This window comes from Lepisma saccharinum, chromosome 5, assembly GCF_977018435.1.
Source record: "Lepisma saccharinum chromosome 5, izLepSacc3.1, whole genome shotgun sequence".
NCBI lineage: Eukaryota > Metazoa > Arthropoda > Insecta > Zygentoma > Lepismatidae > Lepisma > Lepisma saccharinum.
Genome location: NC_139233.1, coordinates 69,233,125 through 69,252,770, shown reverse-complemented (window position 1 = coordinate 69,252,770; position 19,646 = coordinate 69,233,125). Strand labels below are relative to the sequence as shown.

At 38.0% G+C, this 19,646-nt stretch overlaps 1 protein-coding gene across 3 annotated transcripts in view; it reads left to right on the top strand.

Moving 5' to 3' along the window:
* The first annotated feature begins 6,005 nt into the window (after positions 1–6,005).
* The window catches only part of LOC145987864 (uncharacterized), a 92,801-nt gene continuing 79,160 nt past the window's right edge, over positions 6,006–19,646 (top strand). Inside the window, exon 1 of one of the 3 annotated variants that reach the window (XM_083122624.1) lies at positions 6,006–6,379. In XM_083122624.1, the coding sequence (XP_082978750.1) occupies positions 6,301–6,379 (79 nt within the window). In that variant the 5' untranslated portion in view covers positions 6,006–6,300. Of the gene's footprint in view, positions 6,380–15,221; positions 15,289–17,809; positions 18,189–19,646 lie in introns of those variants that run through there. The other 2 variants (XM_083122627.1, XM_083122625.1) reach the window with 2 other exon arrangements.

Sequence of the window (19,646 nt, the reverse complement as noted above, 5' to 3'; positions counted from 1 at the left end):
ATAAGCGAACTAGAAATATTAAAAAAAAATAATAATAATAATTAGCACTGAATTTGAAAATTCAGGCAGCAGGTGAAAATTTTCAGGCGTCCTGTATTTTTCTACCCCTGTTTATGCATATACTCTCATCAATACGCATCAAATCCAAAGTTCATCTAAATTTTCAATATCAAAGACCCGAGAAAAAGGTGAACCTGAAATTTGAAGAAATACGGTATTTAAATTTCATAAAACTTTTGCTACCGTAGGCCTGAAGATTTTGTATCCATGCATTTTGAGATGTAAATTTTAACGAACGGATCGCGGCTTTCCATTCTGATCTCGCCCAGACCCCGCAATTAGTTGCTACGCCAATGGATAACAATGTATAATAATAACTAGAGCCTGGAAGTTTGGCAAAATGCCTCTTGCATATATTGATAAAATTTTTCCGGATATACGTTTCTTATGTTGTTTCGAATGTTTTAGAAGCCTTTTCATTTTGCCTATTTTGCCTATTTGGGACCCCACTGCCTATTTTTAATTATAATGCCTTTTTTTGCATTTTTCAATGAAATTTGACCATTTTTTAAAAAAAATGTGTATATAAATTATTTTTCTCCCAAAAGACGTTGTTGGCATTTATTTTTCTTCCGTTTATTATGTGAATAATTTTCGCCTTATTTAAGTAATATTGAACTCGTACATGTTTCAACATTGCTGAAGGAGAAAAGTGTGAGAAAAATGTATTTCATGCTCAGTTAGGATATTGCCTTTCGGTTAACATTTCCTTGTGCATGATTGACTGCTGAAGTGGAGCGGTTGATGTCAAACACAAAGAAGATATTTCTGAAATCTCCCTCTCGAACCTGAAAATTTAAGGAAGTTGCACCTGAGCTTAGTTTACCTCCGCAACCAGTCTTGACCAGATGGGGAACCTGGATATCAGCAGCTATATATTATGCTAACAACCTTGAAAAAATCAGTGAGGTGATAGATGCTCTTCCAGAAAATGAAGCGGCTTCAATTCGTGAAGTGAAAAACTCCTGTGCTATTCAAGTTTATTTGTGCACATTATGGTGCATTGCCAGAGACAATTACAATTATAGCATCCATGAAAATCTACGAGGAATCTATGCAGCAGATGATGGAAGTGCCAGGAGAAAAGGGGTCAGCTGTTGCGGAAAAGTGTAAACGGGTAGTGAGTGCAAATGAGGACTTGAAACAATTGAAAACAATTTGTGATATTCTAAAAGGTGAAAATGCTGTTACCAAATGAGTCCAGCTACATTAGCTTGTTTTATGTATGCTCCAATAACTTCTGTCGAAGTAGAAATATCATTTTCTATTATGAAAAACATTCTCTCTGATAGACGACTATCAATGAATGTTGAGAACTTAAAAAAACGCCTTGTAGTTATGTGCAATCAAGACGGAGAAAATTGAAATACTCTTCCCAATGTAGATCTTAACATTTTGCCAGAAATTATAGATAAAAGTAAGCGACTTCCAAATGTGCCTTTTTTCGGTTTATTTTGCCTTTTTTTTTCATTTTTAGTATCTATTTTCCACATTATAAATGCCTTTTTGCCTGCCTGTTTTAACGAAAATAAATGCCTGAACTTCCGGGCTCTAATAATAACCATCTATTCCGCTCTGGACCCCTTAAAAGAGCTAATCCCTAGAGCATAGTCGTCTCCTGCTAAAAGGACCATGTAGCTATTATTCATATAAAACAGTGCAATTGTAGGTTCGGTGAGGTACCCGACTCTGAAATTCGCCCACCCAACAGTAATTTCTGAATCCGCCATTGCACTTACCCATGAAGTCTCATGAACTGGTTCTTTTGCACAGATCAACCGCGAAGTTCAATCCCCGTTATCCTTGTTATACTCTGGAATGTTCTGCAGATAAAAAGTTTCGTTAATAATTCCACTACAAGGAGTCCTGGGTTCGATGCCCGGTGGAAGCACATAGTGGTTCAGCTCTCACTTTAACCTGTAGGTCCAGCCCCGATTAGCCTTACTGTGCATAAAGTAAACTTAGAAACAAAACTAAAAAAAAAAAAATCAAACAATATTTCCACTAGTTCGACTCAACCTCCTATTCAAGAATGTTCCCTCTCGCACTTTCCAGCTAATGATTAATCTAACGAATCGTCCGACTCGTGGCGTTGCCTTCGACAGTTCTTTCCTGTGCAGCTTCCAAAGGGTGACAAGTTGTTAAACAATGCTCACGCTCGCTGCGTGAAAACACCGAGCTGAACGTGTCGCTCGGACTGGGCCGTTTTCTCAATACCGTGCATCGTGTCGCCTCGTGTTATATGTAACAGTGCGGTCCATAAGTTCCCGGACTAAGGCAATAACAAATTCAAAGTCAAAGGCGTATGAGTTTTGACTGTTTATTTACTTAAAATAGGATCCATTTGATGCGATACATTGCTCAGCACGAGTTTTCAATCTCTTCATGGCCTCTTTTTTCGGAAGTGTCTTGAGTTTGTCGGTCACAGCCTTCTGGATCTCCTCAATCGAGTCGAATGTTGAACCCTTCAGGTGCATTTTCAGTTTTGGGAAGAGGAAAAAGTCCGGAGGTGACAAATCTGGTGAATAAGGTGGATGGAGTGCAACGTTTTGCTTGAGCCTGAAGGCACTCATGTTGCTTCTCGCTTGCCGATTCGGTGCGCAATGTCCATGTCGCTTGTCGCTTCGTTCTGAAAGCACCGTGAGAAAGTGGCCCAGTCCGAGTGATAGGCCTACGTAAGTGACACGTTCAGTTTGCTGTGTCGCTGTAGTTCGAAAGGTTGCATTGATTACTGCTTGTGGCCTGTAGCGCGTCTCTTGTCCCTTCGGTCTGAAAGCACCTTAAACGTAGCTGTAATTTGGTTACCATGGACGATTAATTTAGTAAATTAATAGATATATAATATATCCATAGATTGAAGTTTGCAACAGTGTTTCACGGACTGTGTAATTTCTCAATTGATGCGACTTTCTGAGGGGATTTCATAATACCTACACGTAGCCAGGGGGAGGGCTAAGGGGCTGAAGCCCCCCGAAATCCTAGAAATATCTAATTTAAATAGTATATAGTGGTAATTAACTTCCTTAGCAGGAATAAACATTAGATCGAAAAGAGTTTAGTGTATAACAGAGGAACCAGGTTATAATTTCATTTTCTACCATTTAATCCAAAAAATAAATGGATCCACAGCTCTCAAAATGTATAGTTTTCTTTGTGAGAGTCACACAATATGAACTTTGAGTAAAATTTGCCCCTAACTATTAAAGCCTTCTTTAACGGAATGTGTAAAAGTTAATAACAAAATACAAGAACTATGGATTTTAACTACAAAATGTAAGAAAAATAATGGACAACACTTGTGTTGGATATTCACTCATACGGTGGATTGAGTAGCAACGTCTCTCCATTTACATAATAATAATAATAATAACAATAAATTTGGAATTAAAATTGGTTTATCTTTAATAATAACTTATAATAGTTATTACTGTAAAATGACAATTGTAAGCGTGGTAATAATTATTATTGTAATTATTATTTCTACTAATGAAGTTTTATCAGTGGCCTTCCCCCCTCTACAAATATTTCTGGCGACGCCTCTGCTGATAAGGAATGAGCCCCCCGTAATGAAATCCTGATACGGGCCTGCTTACATCCTTTGTATGTGGTTAAGCGAGCAGCTCGTTCCTCTACTATTTAATAGAAGTAGACGGGATTATCTTAAATAATGTGCCAATGAAAAAGTCCATTATTAAAGATCTTACTTGGGGAGAAGTAGCTTTGAACGAGGTAGAAAGATATGTGTTTGAGAAATAAAATCCAGACTCGCTCATTTTGAGATGCACATCCTCATGTATTACGTGATTGCTTGCAACCAGCTCGAAAGGTGCTCAACCGTTATCTTATCTGCAAGGCATAATTTGTTTTATCCGAAGACCTAATTGTAGAGCGTTGACACTATTCAGCAAAAAGGAAAAAAATCCTTTGCAACATGAGTGAACTCTGCTCTCCCATCCTTCCAAGATGTATAAAACTAATAACAAATCGTCAATTGATGTAAGTGTAAATGATGATCTTCCTTTAACGCCTATTATTATATCGCTCTCACAGTCACGTATCTAGAAATATATTTCGGGGGGTGGGCGAGCCAAGTGTCTCAGGAATAATAATAATAATAATGTTTAAATTAAAATAATTATATTAGAAGTATATTTAATTAAATAAATACTCATTAAAATATATAAATTAATTAATATATTGTTATTACTACACGAATGGATAAAAAAGACGGTGTAAGAATAGAGATTTGATTGATTTGTTGTTTTAAGTCCACTTTATGTACAGAAAGGCTAATCGCGATTGAACCTACAGTTTAAAGTGGGATCCGAACCACTATGTTCCTCCACCGGGTATCGAACCCTGGACCCCTTGATTGCAAGGTGTCGACGCTACCACTACTCTACCGGGGAGATATAATAGCACATATTCAATATCTCGCTTACCTGTAGTTAAGATTGGCATAATTTGCATAAAGCAAGTGTCCTGGCAAAGAAATTCATTTCAAATAGATGAAGAATTGAATATTTATTTAATAACAAAAAAAGGTTTTTAGATCCAGTTGGTTGAAAGTAAAGTTCATGATTAATATTTTATGCATATTTTCATAAATAGTAGTGTGCAAGCATAAATCTTTGGTACTGTCCTTCAAAGCGGTATACAATTCTTGCTTTGAAATAAGTTGAGAGAAAATTAATAACAATCGATTGTACAACAAATGCTAAAAAAGCATATTTTCATTATTTAATTTTAGTACTTGGCAAGTCTTCGGGGCGGGGGATCCGGACCTCCTTTAATTAATTCGTCCTTGCCCTCTCATCTTTTAGCCACATTTGGTCGACGCGGAAACATGAGGTTTTTTACTTTTAGTATGTTATTCAGGGGGCGACAGATTTTCTGTTGTGGATGGACCACTCAGGCCCGTAGCGGCAGGGACCTCGTTTCACGCCACCCCTTAAATTAACTCCACAAAATTTCAGATTTAAATCTTTCTTGCAAAGTCTGGTCAATTCAATGCCTGATGTTTGTTGGCTGTTTATGCCACATGCATACAAATATTTCTTTATCTCGCCCCAGTAGAGCTTCTAATCGTGTCTTGCCAGCTGGACAATCAGTGACCGGACTGAAAATTCAAGATAAATGTACATAAGATTTCATCAAAAGTAATAATATGTTTTTAAATGCGCAGAGACGAACGAACAATTTCTAGTCAATATTAATAACTTCGCTTATCGTCTGAGCACCTGTGTTGACTGCTAGCGAATGCAATTTCAAGCATGGTAGTCTCAACCAGAACCGTCCATTGTCCAATAACCTTTCTTATCTCGAAACCCACATTACTGAACAAGGTGCTATCTTTTAAAACAAACAAACCTCTGAGTTCTTGAGTCTATCGTATATATACATCAGGTAAAACTGCGTCTCAAAAACTAGATATACTGGTTGATCTGACAAAGACAAATATTTTTCAACTGTACATTATCTCTTGCAGCTAGCCTACGTCAGAACCATATTATCGTATTACTTGTCGCTCGTGAATGTCCGATTTTCTTTCCATGTTCGTTATATTCAAATAATAACGTCAACTTCTGAATAGTAATTGCAACATCTTCTTAACATGTAGATTGTCTTCTCAGAGAGAGAGCAAGAAACCAAAATATTATTGTGTTTAAGCTGACAAGAAGCCATCAAAAGTAAAACCTCTTATCACAATAGGAAGAAGATAAAACTCATAATTGGACTATAGCATACTATTCCCTCTCTGTTATGTTTATAGTGCCAGTTTGAAGCTATCTTTGATGCAGTAATATATTCCCTTTTCCCTTCAAACGACACACTTCCTCCACTCCTATTGGACGACGGAGTTTAGGAGAAATTCTGATGGACAAAGTTCACAGCTGCAGCTATCTTAAACCACAACGTCCTTGGTACAAAGCATGGAAACTGTTACCAAAAACGTTTGGACGAGGATTTCCGTACAATGGGAACTGTTGTTTGTGTAGTGACATGGTGTCTGGTTCAATTTAAATCTTCCACAGTCTACTGATATTGCTAGTTAATGTTTCGTGATGCGAAACTGAGATTGTAATATTATTTTCAGTGTTGAAAATGGGAAATCAAAATTGTGATGGCGTCCAATGTAAACATTGTGCGTGAAGTGCAGTGCACGGTGTGATTGTAGTGTACTCAACATTATTGTTTTGCCTTTTTTATTGCCATTGTTCTAAACAGTGTTTGATCAAAATGCAGCGATCACCTACAAATTCTGTACAATTTGAGCAAGTGGTATACTACCACAATTCTTCTCTCTCGGACATTAGAAGTAAGTAAATGTTTAATTGACTTATTTTCTTAATACTTACTTATTAAATTTAGTCCGTCTTCTTCTATTTTGCGGTGTGCATAGGCTTTCCAGAAGGCCTCCCGCTTAGGGTAAAGGCTGTCGCAGCGTGGTGCTGATCACATCACCTCCAAAATGGCCAAGATCGAGAATGTGTGGAGGTCTACCTCAACATCACCTAAATGTGCCTACATGGCACGGTGCTATATGCACGGGGAACTATACATTTACCTTATCCCTGCCCTGTGCTAGACTCTTTATTAATTCAAATCTTCTCCTTTAACTTCCACAAGTATATTCACATCTTCTTACCATGCTCTTCTAGGTCTCCCTCTTGGTTCGTCCTTTTTCACATCATTACTACCTAGGTACTTTAGGTTATTGGCGTGCCCAGGATTTTCGAAAGGGGGTTGTTACGTACACTTCTTTTAGTAGGTCAGTTCTAATTTTGCCATATTTTCCTGCCTTTTGACGTTCTTTGTTTTTTTTAGGAATACTGGGCCAGGGAAGGGGGTAGGTTTGACAAGGGCGTCGCCAGCAGGGTGCAAAGGGGTGCGCAAGCATTCCTTAATTTTCTTCCGCGCTCCTTTTTCATAAATTCTTCACATAGAGAAAGTTTGGAATAACCAAAATATAGTTTATGGCAACCAAACATTTGTTTAAACAGGCGTTAAACAAATTACATGAGTACTAAATGCTCTCTAAGTAATCGTACACATCTTATGGTTGCCAAAGAATTGTTCAAAATTAGCAAATTGAGTATATTTTTTTTTTGTTTGTTTAGTTTCGATTCGTTACCAGAAAGTTGAACCGAACGTGTTTTGTTAAATCAACCGAAAACACTTAACTTTACCTTTGAAAATCATATCGTCACACTGAGCGTATAATGTTATAGGTACTGAAGAAATAGCATTATTATTGTATACCAGACAGGAAACCCATGTATGCTAACCTAAAACCGAAGTCAAATTTACTTCTCTGCACATGTTGTCGTGGTCAAAGAGATCAAGAAAAATGAAAAGCATCACTAGTAATTTTCAGTTTCATTGCTATATTTTCATGTAAGCCTACTAAAAATTAATTTGTATTCGATGTAGTAGCTAAAAAGCATACATGCATGTTTCATTTTCCATTATTTTGAACATCGCACCCTCTCTAATTGTGACTCCCACCAACCCCACCTTGGGCAGGACACTGCTTTAGGAACTCTTGCACCTGTCATTCTGCTTACTTGTTCCAACTATCGTAATTGGTTCTGCACTACTTTCTCTTGCAATGAAACCAGCTTTTATAGTTTGATTTTTGACTCCATTTCGTCTTGCTTTCTCGTTAAATTTTACGTAAAATCTTGTCGGATTGGTGGCCGACTTTCGGACTAACCACCGAAGTTCCGACTCCTTTTGTTCTGTCTCTTGAGGACAATCTACCTCTTATTTTTGTTGTCCTCGTCTGATTTCCATTCTATCTATGGCTGTCTCCCTTCGTGTATCTTGTTTACATTTCTCTTTCACGCTCTTTCTTTCTTCCCGGTAGGAACGTATGGTATGAGTGTTGTTGATTGATTGATTGGCTGATTTAAAAAAGTTTCCGATGTAAATCATATTCCCACATTCTGTTGTGTTGTGCTTAAAAGTGAACTCAGAACAATAATTTGAAAGAGTGGACAGGTCACTTGCGGATCCATCATAAAGCATGTTTATTTTTTGGATTACCGCGCATTACAAGTTTGTGAGTCTTTAATTTTTTGTTTCAAGTCCAATTTATGCATAAATGGATTAATATGCATTGTACCTACAGTTGTGCCTCCACCCCGCCTGGTATCGAACCCGGGACCCTTGATTATGACGTTACAATACGTCACCCGGGGAAGCATCTATTACAAGTTTATAACTACGAAGGGGGGTTGATAAGTTCTCGGCCGACCCAGAAAGACTTTAGCTACAGGCACGAAAGTTTCAGGCTATTCAACGTATTCTCCCCGAAGGTCAACACATTTGGCACTTCGTTGCTCCAACTTCTCTAACCCCTCCAAAAAATGATTTATTCTGGTCTGCAAAAAAACTGTTCGACATCTGCTATAACCTCGTTATCACTTCTAAATTTCTGTGCTATCAGGACTTTTTTCAGTCTAGGGAAGAGATAATAATCAGAGGGCGCAAGGTCTGGTGAGTAAGGTGGGTGATCAATGCACTGAAACCCTAGGTCCTTCAGAAAATCCATTGTTCTTCCAGCCTTGTGAACGGGAGCATTGTCCTGCAGAAACAACACACCTCTTCTCAACTTTCCCCGGCGCTTTTCTTTAATAGCGTCCTTTAACTTAGCCAGAAGACTGCAGTAATACTATGATGCTATGGTATGTCCATTTGGAAGGTAGTCTGATAACAAAGCACCATCCTATTCCCAGAATATTGAGGCAAGCACCTTGCATGCGGACCTCTGTGCTTGGAATTTCTTTGGCCTGGGAGATCCTGAGTGGCGCCACTCGCATGACTGCTGTTTGGTCTCAGGATCAAATTAGTGGAACCAACTTTCATCCTGGGTAACGAGCCGATTCAAAAAAATCGTCCTTATAGTTCCCTTAGAGTTCGCAAAATACCGCAAAATCACCTGAGAAGATGTCACACGTTTGCGTTTCTCATCGGCGTTCAAACGTTTGGGCACCCATTTCGCGGAAAGCTTATGCATGTCCAACTGTGGATTATTATTGACCAGACACATTCTTTGGATATGTGCAAGGTCTCGGCTATCGCTTGAAGTGAAATTCGTCTGTTATTCAAAATCAGGTCATGAACCTGATCCACTTTTTTCCAGAGTTGACACTGACACTGGCCTCCCACACCATCTTCTGTAGAAAAATCACCACGCTTAAAGTTTGAGCACCATTTCTTCACAGTGGAGTATGAAGGACAATGTACACCCAATGTGTCTAGCATGCAACCATGGATTTCCTTCGGCGACTTCTGTTGCAGGAAAAAGAACTTCATGTCACCTCGCAACTCCTCCTTGGTAAATTCCACATTTGGCTGCGCCATGGTTCAATCAATCAATGCCCTGTAAAGAAAAAAAACGTTAGTGATACGATCATCCTAGCTGGCACTTAAACTTCCAAAAGATCAATGTTTCAAATGCAATGAATGATTTCAGGATGACATGTGCGGAAGGGGGTCAGGCCGAGAACTTATCAGCCCCCCTTCGTAAGAATCTGCTTGTATGTTTCATTTTTAACTCAAGGAACAGAATTTATTTTACATAATCTACAGTGGTTATGTAATACTATGTAGTAGTACAATTTTCTCGTAGATTTTATAAAAGATTTCGTATTGGTTCAGTGCAATTTCTAAGATGACTACGCCACGTCAAATCAAGCAGGCATTGACCGACACTTTCACCTCTCGGATTTTGATGATCGGTTGTGGATCATGTTTTTATGAAACTCCTTACACGGACTTCGGATAAAAATAAAATTTCTCCGATTTTTAGGGACGGTGTTCTCAAATGCAAAAAGTCTGGGAACGAACGAATCTAGGAAGATAAAAGTGGTTTTATTGTGAAGATAAAGAGCAAGCAATGCACATACCTGGTCAAGTGAGTATTTGGAGCAATTTTGTGACCAAGTGTACAATGTTCAAAGTTGATTAGAAAGACACACCCCAATCGGTTTTTTTATATTTTGAACTTCTATACGTACTCCACACCTTATTAAAATGTGGTGATGATGTTGATGATAATATCACATGTTTAAACGAGAAAATGCATTTTGAAACACACATAAAGCGTGCACGACGGTTGTTTGTCAGTTGTGAGTAGATCTGACTCTGTCTCATGCTACATACACTCAATCATTCTGAAATGCCGTTTTGTGTTTTGGACAACAATGTACAAATATATATCTATCGTTCTACCGTACCTAGGACCCTACTTGAGAATTCATAAAATTTAAAACCTGCGTAGGAAGGAGCACGTTTTGTGTTCGTAACTAATAGAATGTTCGTGTTTCACATACTGTTCTTCCGAGAAAACATTTTTCCCGTTTGCATCGGGAGAATGACGTCAATGGCCTTTGAACTGCTAGATCGTCCTTTCTTGGAAATGAGAGGACATCTGGTGGTATGTGTCTGTAATATGGGCTGTAAACAGAAAGCGTCCTACTTTTGAAAAATGCGCACATTTTCTATGAAGAACGAGCCTAGCTTAGAATCAAAATTTTCAAAACTAACCGATAAGTAGGATATCGAGAGAAATAGAGGCAAACAAGTACATAAATACCAGCTATGTACGTACACACAATCATAATTATGTAATGGTACCACAATGATCAACTTCACATGATTTTCATATTTGTTGCTTAGCGTCACTATACACTAGTCAACTTATGAAATGTATCGGAACATTTCGACCACAAAAAGCACATCATGCATGTATGCAGCAGACAAATCTGCATATGTTATTCCAATTAACGTGCATATTAAGAAATAATTTATGTGCCTCTTTGTATTTCGCGAAGTATTGAAAAAGTGAGAACTATGGTAGCTGCAATTGTGTAGTCTATGTATTTTATTTGCATCTAGCTTATTTTACAACCTAGTTATTATTATTTTTCATTGTAGCTTATTATTATTATGTGTTGAATTCACGTAAACTGAATAGGCTGAATATATATATATATTCGTCGTCGCGTCAAAGAGTCGAATTACAAGACCATTTACCTGTAACTGACCAACAACCTATGTATATCGGTTCACTGAAAGACATATCAGTTGCTAGTTTATTTATATTCCTTTATCAGCTCCTATGTGGATATGAACCAATAATAAAAAAATCACTTATCTGTAGATAACTCCCCAACATCATTGCTCCAAAGTCAGTAACAAAATCTTCAAGAGCCCTCCCGCAAGAAACAAATTCTCCTCATGTACAGACAGCAACAAAATTTCTTCCTAGAAATGTATGTAATTACTTGAATGGTAGGTTGCTTACATGTACAAGTCGAGCCTGTACCTATGAATTTATGATAGAATACAATTTTATTCCTTTAACACTTGGTACTCAAAAGGAGAAAAACTATTCCACGCCCTCTTCTTTATGTCTCTCGTCTGACTTGCGATTGACGCTATTCCTTCACTAACATCATTAGATCTTGCTCTTTCAAATTCAACACTGCGAATAATGAGTCAGTTATACCAGAGACAAATTGATATAATTTGTCTGTGGTGACTGTGGTTATACTACTCCGGAGGTAGTTTCAATTTGGAGAAAGATTGTTCTGCTGTAGTGACATTTTTACGGGACGCTAGTGGAGGGATATCAACGAGAAGAAACTTTGCCAATGCAGTAATGAAAGGTATTGAGGTGGTTTCAGAATTAAGCAAACTCCTGAAGGAAATTCGGAATAAATCATCTTCGACTCCTTACGGAGGGCAATCTCTGTGAAGTTCCTTATCGGAAGCTGTAGCAAGTTCGCAACAACTGTGAAAACACATCTATTATTATCCATGCCCTGAAATCGGTTTTCTGTTTTCCCGCAATTATCGTTTTAAGCTCATTATAACTTCAGGGCATAGGACATGCACAAAGGGGTGATACTTATGCCCCAGGTAAGAAAATTATCATAAAACATTTCCCACTAGTGTAATTTGCACGTACTGCATTTTCTCCATGTTGATCCATCCAAGCACAAGGGTACTTCCACCCCCCGAGATATCTGGGAAAATAAGTTTGGGGAAAGTAAGGAATCGCTGCATGGATCAACATGAAGAAAATGCAGTGGGGGGGGGGGATGACTATGCAAATTATCCTAGTGGGATGCGTTTTATGAAAATTGTCTTAACTGGGGGAGCGTGATAGTATCACCCAGTTCCCCCACTTTGACCACTACCGCCCCCCAATCCCTTCTACTGGCGGCCTTGGTGTCATGCGAACAAAAGGCTATCTGCATTCCCTGACATTCGCTACGAGACTCGGCGGCAAGCGGTCCGGCGTCAGAGCTTGTCTTTCCCAGTGAACGGGGTCCGCGACAGTCGCTAGAGTCGGCTATTAAAATTACAGTTTTCATATTGTGTACTAACCTTGACTACAGAAGGTGTAGAAAATGATGTCCCTCTGCTGCAACACATTTCTGGCATCTCCGAAGGAAATTGGCATTAACACGTGCAAGTCCGTCTACTGTAATTCTCCCGATTTCTCGTACAAAACTCTCTTTTAACTCGCGGATGGTGTGCTGATTGTCTTTGTATACTTTATTCTTTAGATTTTACGAGGTTTAATATAGTGGTCCTATGTGGAACGGGAACACCAGGAAATTTCGTTGCAAAACGTCGTCGCACTTCTCCATAATTCCTCTTTCCGAAGTAACACTCGACAAGATAAATCCTTTGTTGTAATGCAGTGGCGGTCCCTCCATGGAACAGAGGGAACAGGCTGTTCCCTCCTACTTATCGCCTATTGAAGCTATTTAAATTATCTATATTAACATAATGAGAACACTTCTTTCTCCCGAAATCAACATTTCCAAAATTAACGCCGAAGAAAAACTTTCACCGTGACTGGACGATTTTTTATACTTCACCTACGCTCGTCGTTCCACCCTCTACGGCCTGATGCTGAGTATTTCCGACCACGCGCGAATGTAAACGATCCTCACCACGGAAGCTGAACTCTCTAGCTGCTCCCTGCGAGAGACATAGCGAATTCCTTTTCCTTCGAATTTTTACTATGTGCTAAAGTTTAATTGCGTTGTAGTGATAGTTTTGAGTGTAGTAAGTCCATAGTTTCCTAATTTCATTGCAAAATTGCGTCTGTCATTCATAACGAACTGGAAAAATCTTCTACAGTCTAAGCGTCTGCTAAATGCCTTGGCTAAACGCTGCGAAATAGCTTCCGAGGGAGCAGCTCGCGTCAACCTGTTCCACCAGCCCGAAGACTGCGTCAGGATACGAAAACGAATGTTGCGAGCGTAGGGTTGCGAATGTTGTATGATCGACTGGCTGAAGACGAAGATGAAAGCTTTTAGTTCATTGAACTTTACAGAAAAGACAGCAAACCAATACCTATCCTAACTGGATTAAAGGCTAAAACGAAATCATACACAAGGCATTTTCAAGTAAGTTACTACAACTCTGTAAAATGATTAACTGGATACTCTTCCAGCGGCAAATTATTGTTGTCCTTGTTTGTTCCCGAGAAGGGAGTTTGGAACAGTTCGGGTTTTGTCACAATTTCTACAAATCCAGCGGACGTCATGAAAAAACTCGGCCATCTGATTGTAATTATTTCATTGAGGACGTTTGAATTACAAGAATACTCAACTCTGCAAAAAAATGCCAACGTAATCTACAAATAGAGAGATGAAACAGGTTTCGACCAAACATTTATTTCCTCTGATCACTCATAAATTGCTTTCATTATTTCTTTTCTTTGTTGTGCATCAACAATTTTGTTTTAAATGTTTTCTTTACATTATATCATATTTGCTATAACAATGTTATTGTCATAATTTTAACGTGCTTCATGTATGTCACTTCTGACAATTTGTAAAATATGTATCGTATATTTATTTGGTTCATTTCAGTAAGGGTTGAATTTTACTTGGTCTACTGTATTATATTACGACAGGTATGGGAGGGGGGGCAAGTGCAGACCACCTGTTCCCCTGCCTGATTTAGCACCGCACGCCACTGTTGTAATGTAAACTTTCGTGGTGCCATATTAAGCCACAATCTTCAACACACGGACACGACCCAACACAACTTCCGAGGGAGGATTATAATGGTGTCAGTCTGCAACGTCAACAGAAAGGGAAAGAGAGCGAAGGCAGGGAGAGCGAAAAAAAAAAACAGAATGTAGCGTGCAACTGTCGCGGACCCCGTTCACCGGGAAAGATAATCTCTGATGCCGGGCCGCTTGCCGCCGAGTCTCGTAGCGAATGTCAGGGAATGCTCTGTAGAATCAGAATGTTATGGATTTGTGCCCATAACACATAGTATAGTTATAAAGATCTTGTTGTCAGATTTATGTTTTGTTTTCAGTTGGCATCTGTAGTAACTCCTCTTGAATGAATGTTTAGAGCGTGGGAACTTTATTTTTGTTTAAGAGCCCTGTCCACCATTTTAATTTTGTTAAAGGTATTATCCCCGCATTGTGTGACGGGCGCAAATAGCCCCATTACACTAACGAAGGACTGACTGATGGTTTGTCCCGTTGCCTTGTAATCTAGGCCAGGGGTTCCCAAACTTTTTCGTTTCACGGCGCCCTTAGTGCTTCAAGATTTATCCTCGGCACCCAAGTCAGAATGTAGGCCTGTCTAACACTTACAAAACCCAGTTAGTGTGGTTACTTTGCTTGCCTTAAGTTCAATTAACACATATTTCAAATTCACAAACATTTTAAGTGTAAAAAGTGCTAAATAAGCACATATTTTGAACATTCATATCATTGGCACCTGTAGACTAACAAGTAAGTATCATTTCAATGAAAATATTGAAACATATCAATGCGCACACTCGGGGAATCACCGATCTAGAGACTTCTCAGATTGATGCCCGTTATGTCTACATATTGACTCGGATTAGCCTGTGTAAAAAGTTGACTCGAAACAAAATTGTAAAATCGTAGAGCAATAAGTTAAACTTGTCCGTTCGAGGACTTCGAAGGAAACTTTGAAACAGGATTCATTCATTTGTTTTGATTGCAAAATAATTATCACATTGCGCTATTCTCGTCAGTCATTTGGATAGACCTACATAGATGTCGCGAGTGTATAAGTGAGAAAACAGATTACACCAGCTGTTACAAATTTTCCATACAGAGTTGAATGTGGTATTCATATTATACACCCGAAGGCTCTACCTGTCTTTTTTTATAACTAGGAAGATTTCTGGATATCCATTTTACACGTAAGTCTTTCTTTAAGTTCATATTTGGGAATATTTAACTTCGTTTGCTCCATTATGCCTCGCTCTGCATCCTACAACCGACAGACCTTTTCGTGATAACCAACCCGTATCAGTTCAGAATTAATCTCGAGATTGACCTTGACGTCAGTAGGCGAATGTTGGAGAGATATGAACAATTTTGAATAATGCATGCCTAACCCTCAATTTTAAGGAAGACTCAATACCATAAAAATTATGAAGTTTCACGTAAGAGTTTACTTTTAGATCTGGAGTCACTCAAATTTGCATTTTAGTCCAAGATGGCATCCATTATCCAAAACTACAACTAAATGCTCTTTTTTCAATTGTGCGGTCAGCATTTGGACACGTGTTGCCTGCACCTTCTGACACAATTTTGGACTGCAAGTGTTGCTATCTAAGATCATTTATTGCTAAAATGTAACTTTTTCAGTTTTCACCTCGCCCGTAAAATCGTTAAATCCATTAAGTGCCAAATAATGCACATCTTGATGGTAAATCACAGATGGCGCAGTCACAAAACTTCGTATTCTTGCCCTGCAATAATTTCTTATCGCCCTCACGAAACTGCTCCTCTGGAGGAAAAAAATATTTGTACAGCGTTCACCAATTGTTTCAGGACAACGCCATTTTATACTAGGCAACCCAACTTACACTCTAGGCGTTTGGTTGGTTAGTTAGGCTTCATTTCAGGGTTGCTGAGTGCAGGTTGGATATGTATGAAAGAAAATAGAATAACAGCACGATAATAGAAAGACGATAACCGTTCAAATACAAACACTTTCATATCATATCGCAGAGTACAAAATACTTTGTGAAGAGTTATGGAGGTTAAATTCTTTCCAAAATACAAGGGAGATGAAATTAAAACCTTAATTTGTTTTTTATCTAGTATATTTCTGTATGTAGGGTTGAACAAGTTTGCTGCATTTTAGTACAGACCTATTGTTGATCTACATATATTTTTAACTTTGAGTTAGTGCCTGTATCCCTTAAGAAGAGTAAGTTGTTACTTACTTACTTAAGTTGTTGTCACTTACGAGACACTGCGAAGGATTTTTCCACCCATCTGCCTGCAAACTGAGGCCATTGTCGAGCTTCCTCCTCCATCAGTAAACTTGCTGGTATGGTAAGCATGCACAGATATATTGAATTTGCATTTGCCGAGAAATTTCTGTAAGTTTTAGGCTGACGGAGGGCCTTCTTCTTCACTGGTGCAAGTGTGTATAGAAGGCGCCATCTTTAAAATAACAAAAATGGCAATTTGAAGCTTACTTGATTAGTGTTGCAGCCTTGAAGTCGTTTTCTAAATAACAGTTGATACCTCATGTAAATTTGAGCTGTATGTAGTCTGCCCCACAATTTTTATTAAACTTTTAAGGTTTTCATTTGACTCTTGTAATACGATATATAATAACAATGTCATATTTTCTTATTGATGAAAAACTTTTAGTTCTTTTATTTTTATTTTTCATTCATTCTGTCCGAGAGCATTATGTAACGAAAACCAACAAGAAAAGAAATATAAATCATGAATTATTCAATCAATCAATCATGCGATTTATTAGACAGCCTGTTATTCAGTAACCGTTCCATCCTCAGAGATTTCCCCCGTTCAAGATGAAGCGGAGGGGTGCAGGGGGGAGAGAAATCCAACACAGGAGCATGATGTAAGAAGTAACAACTTCTTTTCAGGCATCCACAATAACTGATAAGGTTTTGCCTGACCTTCCACAATGTGGGCAACGCGCTTCACGCTTATGTAGTTCCACCAAGATGCGTAAATGTAGGATATATTTGTCTTAATGAATTATGGTGATTCATAATACTTTTCTTTAATTTGCCACAAAAAAACTATTTGTGTGGTCTTCACAAAATATATCTACAATTCACATTGAACGGTTTTGTCTTTCCATTCCTATGTAGGATACAGGAACCTAGAATGTCTGTCAAGGACAGTATGCAGAATGAAGGAGACATAAGGTTTTCGATTGTCATTTCTTTCTTTAGTGGCTATATTAGCAATATATTTATATTTCATTCATATAGGGTATTATAATGTTTATGTGAGGCAGGTGGTAGATTAGCATTTGCCGAACCTCGCACAAGAATAAAGTCAATCGAATAAGCATTCAAAATTATGCTTCCGCGAAGTTTCAAACACATTTTACTTCAACTATACTCTGCCAACGAAACAGAAGAGTACATAGATTTTAAGATTTAGTATTTGCATTGTTGCTTGGCTCTACAGTCTACCTGCAATTTATCAGTTTTCTGCCGAGTAAAGAACAGTTTTAGAAACTGAAGATAAGATTCAACCACACACTTTGCCTCTGGGTGGAGGCACGTGTTTTATAACAGCGAGCAAAAAGTCATTAAAAAGGTGTTTTGAAACCACATATCTACCTAACACCTTATCTTTCTGATCATAAATTGGTGAAACGCGTTCGTCGTTTCCCCACATCCTCCGTCTGTTGAATTTCGGCTATCGTGTGAACAGGAAAGCATAGTTGACTTCGTTCATATTCTAATGAGGCCAAGCTTCACGTCATCTGATTGGCTGACGTGCACTTTTGATCGCTTGTGACGCTTGTCTTGCATTGTGCATTCACGTGTTTCGGCGTCGTGTTTGTAAAATGTACAATGTGATTAGCACCTTTCCGGATTTGATCGCAATACGCACTTAGAACATGGAAGAAAACCGCAGAGTACGTTGGTATCTTACTTTTTAGTGCTATCGCAAGTTATCGTGTAGATAGTGTCCAAGCAGAAAGTGACCAGATGTGCGTCAGAATATATTCAAGATAGATTAACGTGTTGTTTTCAGGAAGCCCGTGTATACAAAATGACGGTGACTACACATTTCCACGTGCAACATGAAGGTAAGAATTATTGTAATTTTTTAAAAGTTTGGTCATTTTCTCCGTTTCCTGCATTGTCGGAAAATTTTGTTCCCGTGGGTTCAAGGGTGAACAAAATATTATCAAGTGATTCTGCTTCGGTAGTCATGGTTTCTATTTTTTTCTTTCTTTCTATTTCTATCTCGTTTTGTCTCATTCTTTCTTCCTCTGCGTCTCTATATCTTCCTTTACTTCTCTTCTCTCCTTTTCTCTTCTTTGATTTTGTTTTTATCTCTTTCAACTTCTCTGTGTATCGGTTCGTTTCAACGATACGAGCCCTCGAAAAAAAGGAATTCCATCCTGAGAATATGCAACCATACAGCTCGGACTCACAATTGCCATTAAATGGATTTTACTGATGTTCAGATATTAATCAACTTTGTGCTTATATTGCATGTTTTTTTTATACTTCGGGCCTGTTGATATGCCGGTCTATTTGCTGAAACAAATTGGATGGTCATGCATTTTATGTTTCATGAAGATGGTATAGCCTATTTGAAACATAATGCGAGAAATTATTTCCAACAATGGTATATTCTTTCAATTTAATGTAACTCTTTCTACTGAACTTGCTAGAAGGATTGTGAAGTTTCTGATGCAACAAAAAATATATATAATGAGACAATGTATCATTATTAATTACATGAGTGAGATTCACATGCAAAGACAATAAATTAATGAGTAATGATACACTATGATGACATACAAAAGCAATTTAACTGTCAGTAATTCAGTACTTTCGTTTACTTGTCATGATAATGAAATGATATTAGGCGTAATACACGTAATGATACAAAAATATGAAAAATACAACGATGTTACATAGAAGTGTCTTTATGAATATCCAAAGAAACACAATGAAACAAAGTATTCATGCAGTTAGGAACAATCCATATTTAAAAGTGTTTGTTTTTCTTCTTTGGGAAAAGCCATCACCTGATCATGTAGACTAATAGCCCAAATTTGTCTATAATTATAGGACTATTGTTAAAGTGTCACAAACTGAAAGCGAATCAATTTACATTCGCGAACAAGTCAGGATTGATGAGAAAATTAACCTACACCAATTGAGTATCTATCACAAGTGAGCAAATATTTACACATAACAACTGAACTGCCATTTAGTACATTTCGCTTCAAATATATGGACATTTTTGCAGTTATATCAGTACCGGAGAGGTGCTAATGACATTGTACATTTTACAAACACGACGCCAAAACACGTGAATGCAAGACAATTGTGATATCTCCGAAAATTTTGAGACTGCGACAAAAGTAATACTTGATTCGTTTCACCAAGTCGAAATTATGAGAAATCATAAAAAAAACAATGATAAGCAAAAACCTAGTTTACCCGTGTTTTCTTTGTAATTACCTTGAACAAGATATACAGGGTTAATCAAAAAGACTGGTACAAAAGTAAAGTTAAGTGAAAAGAGA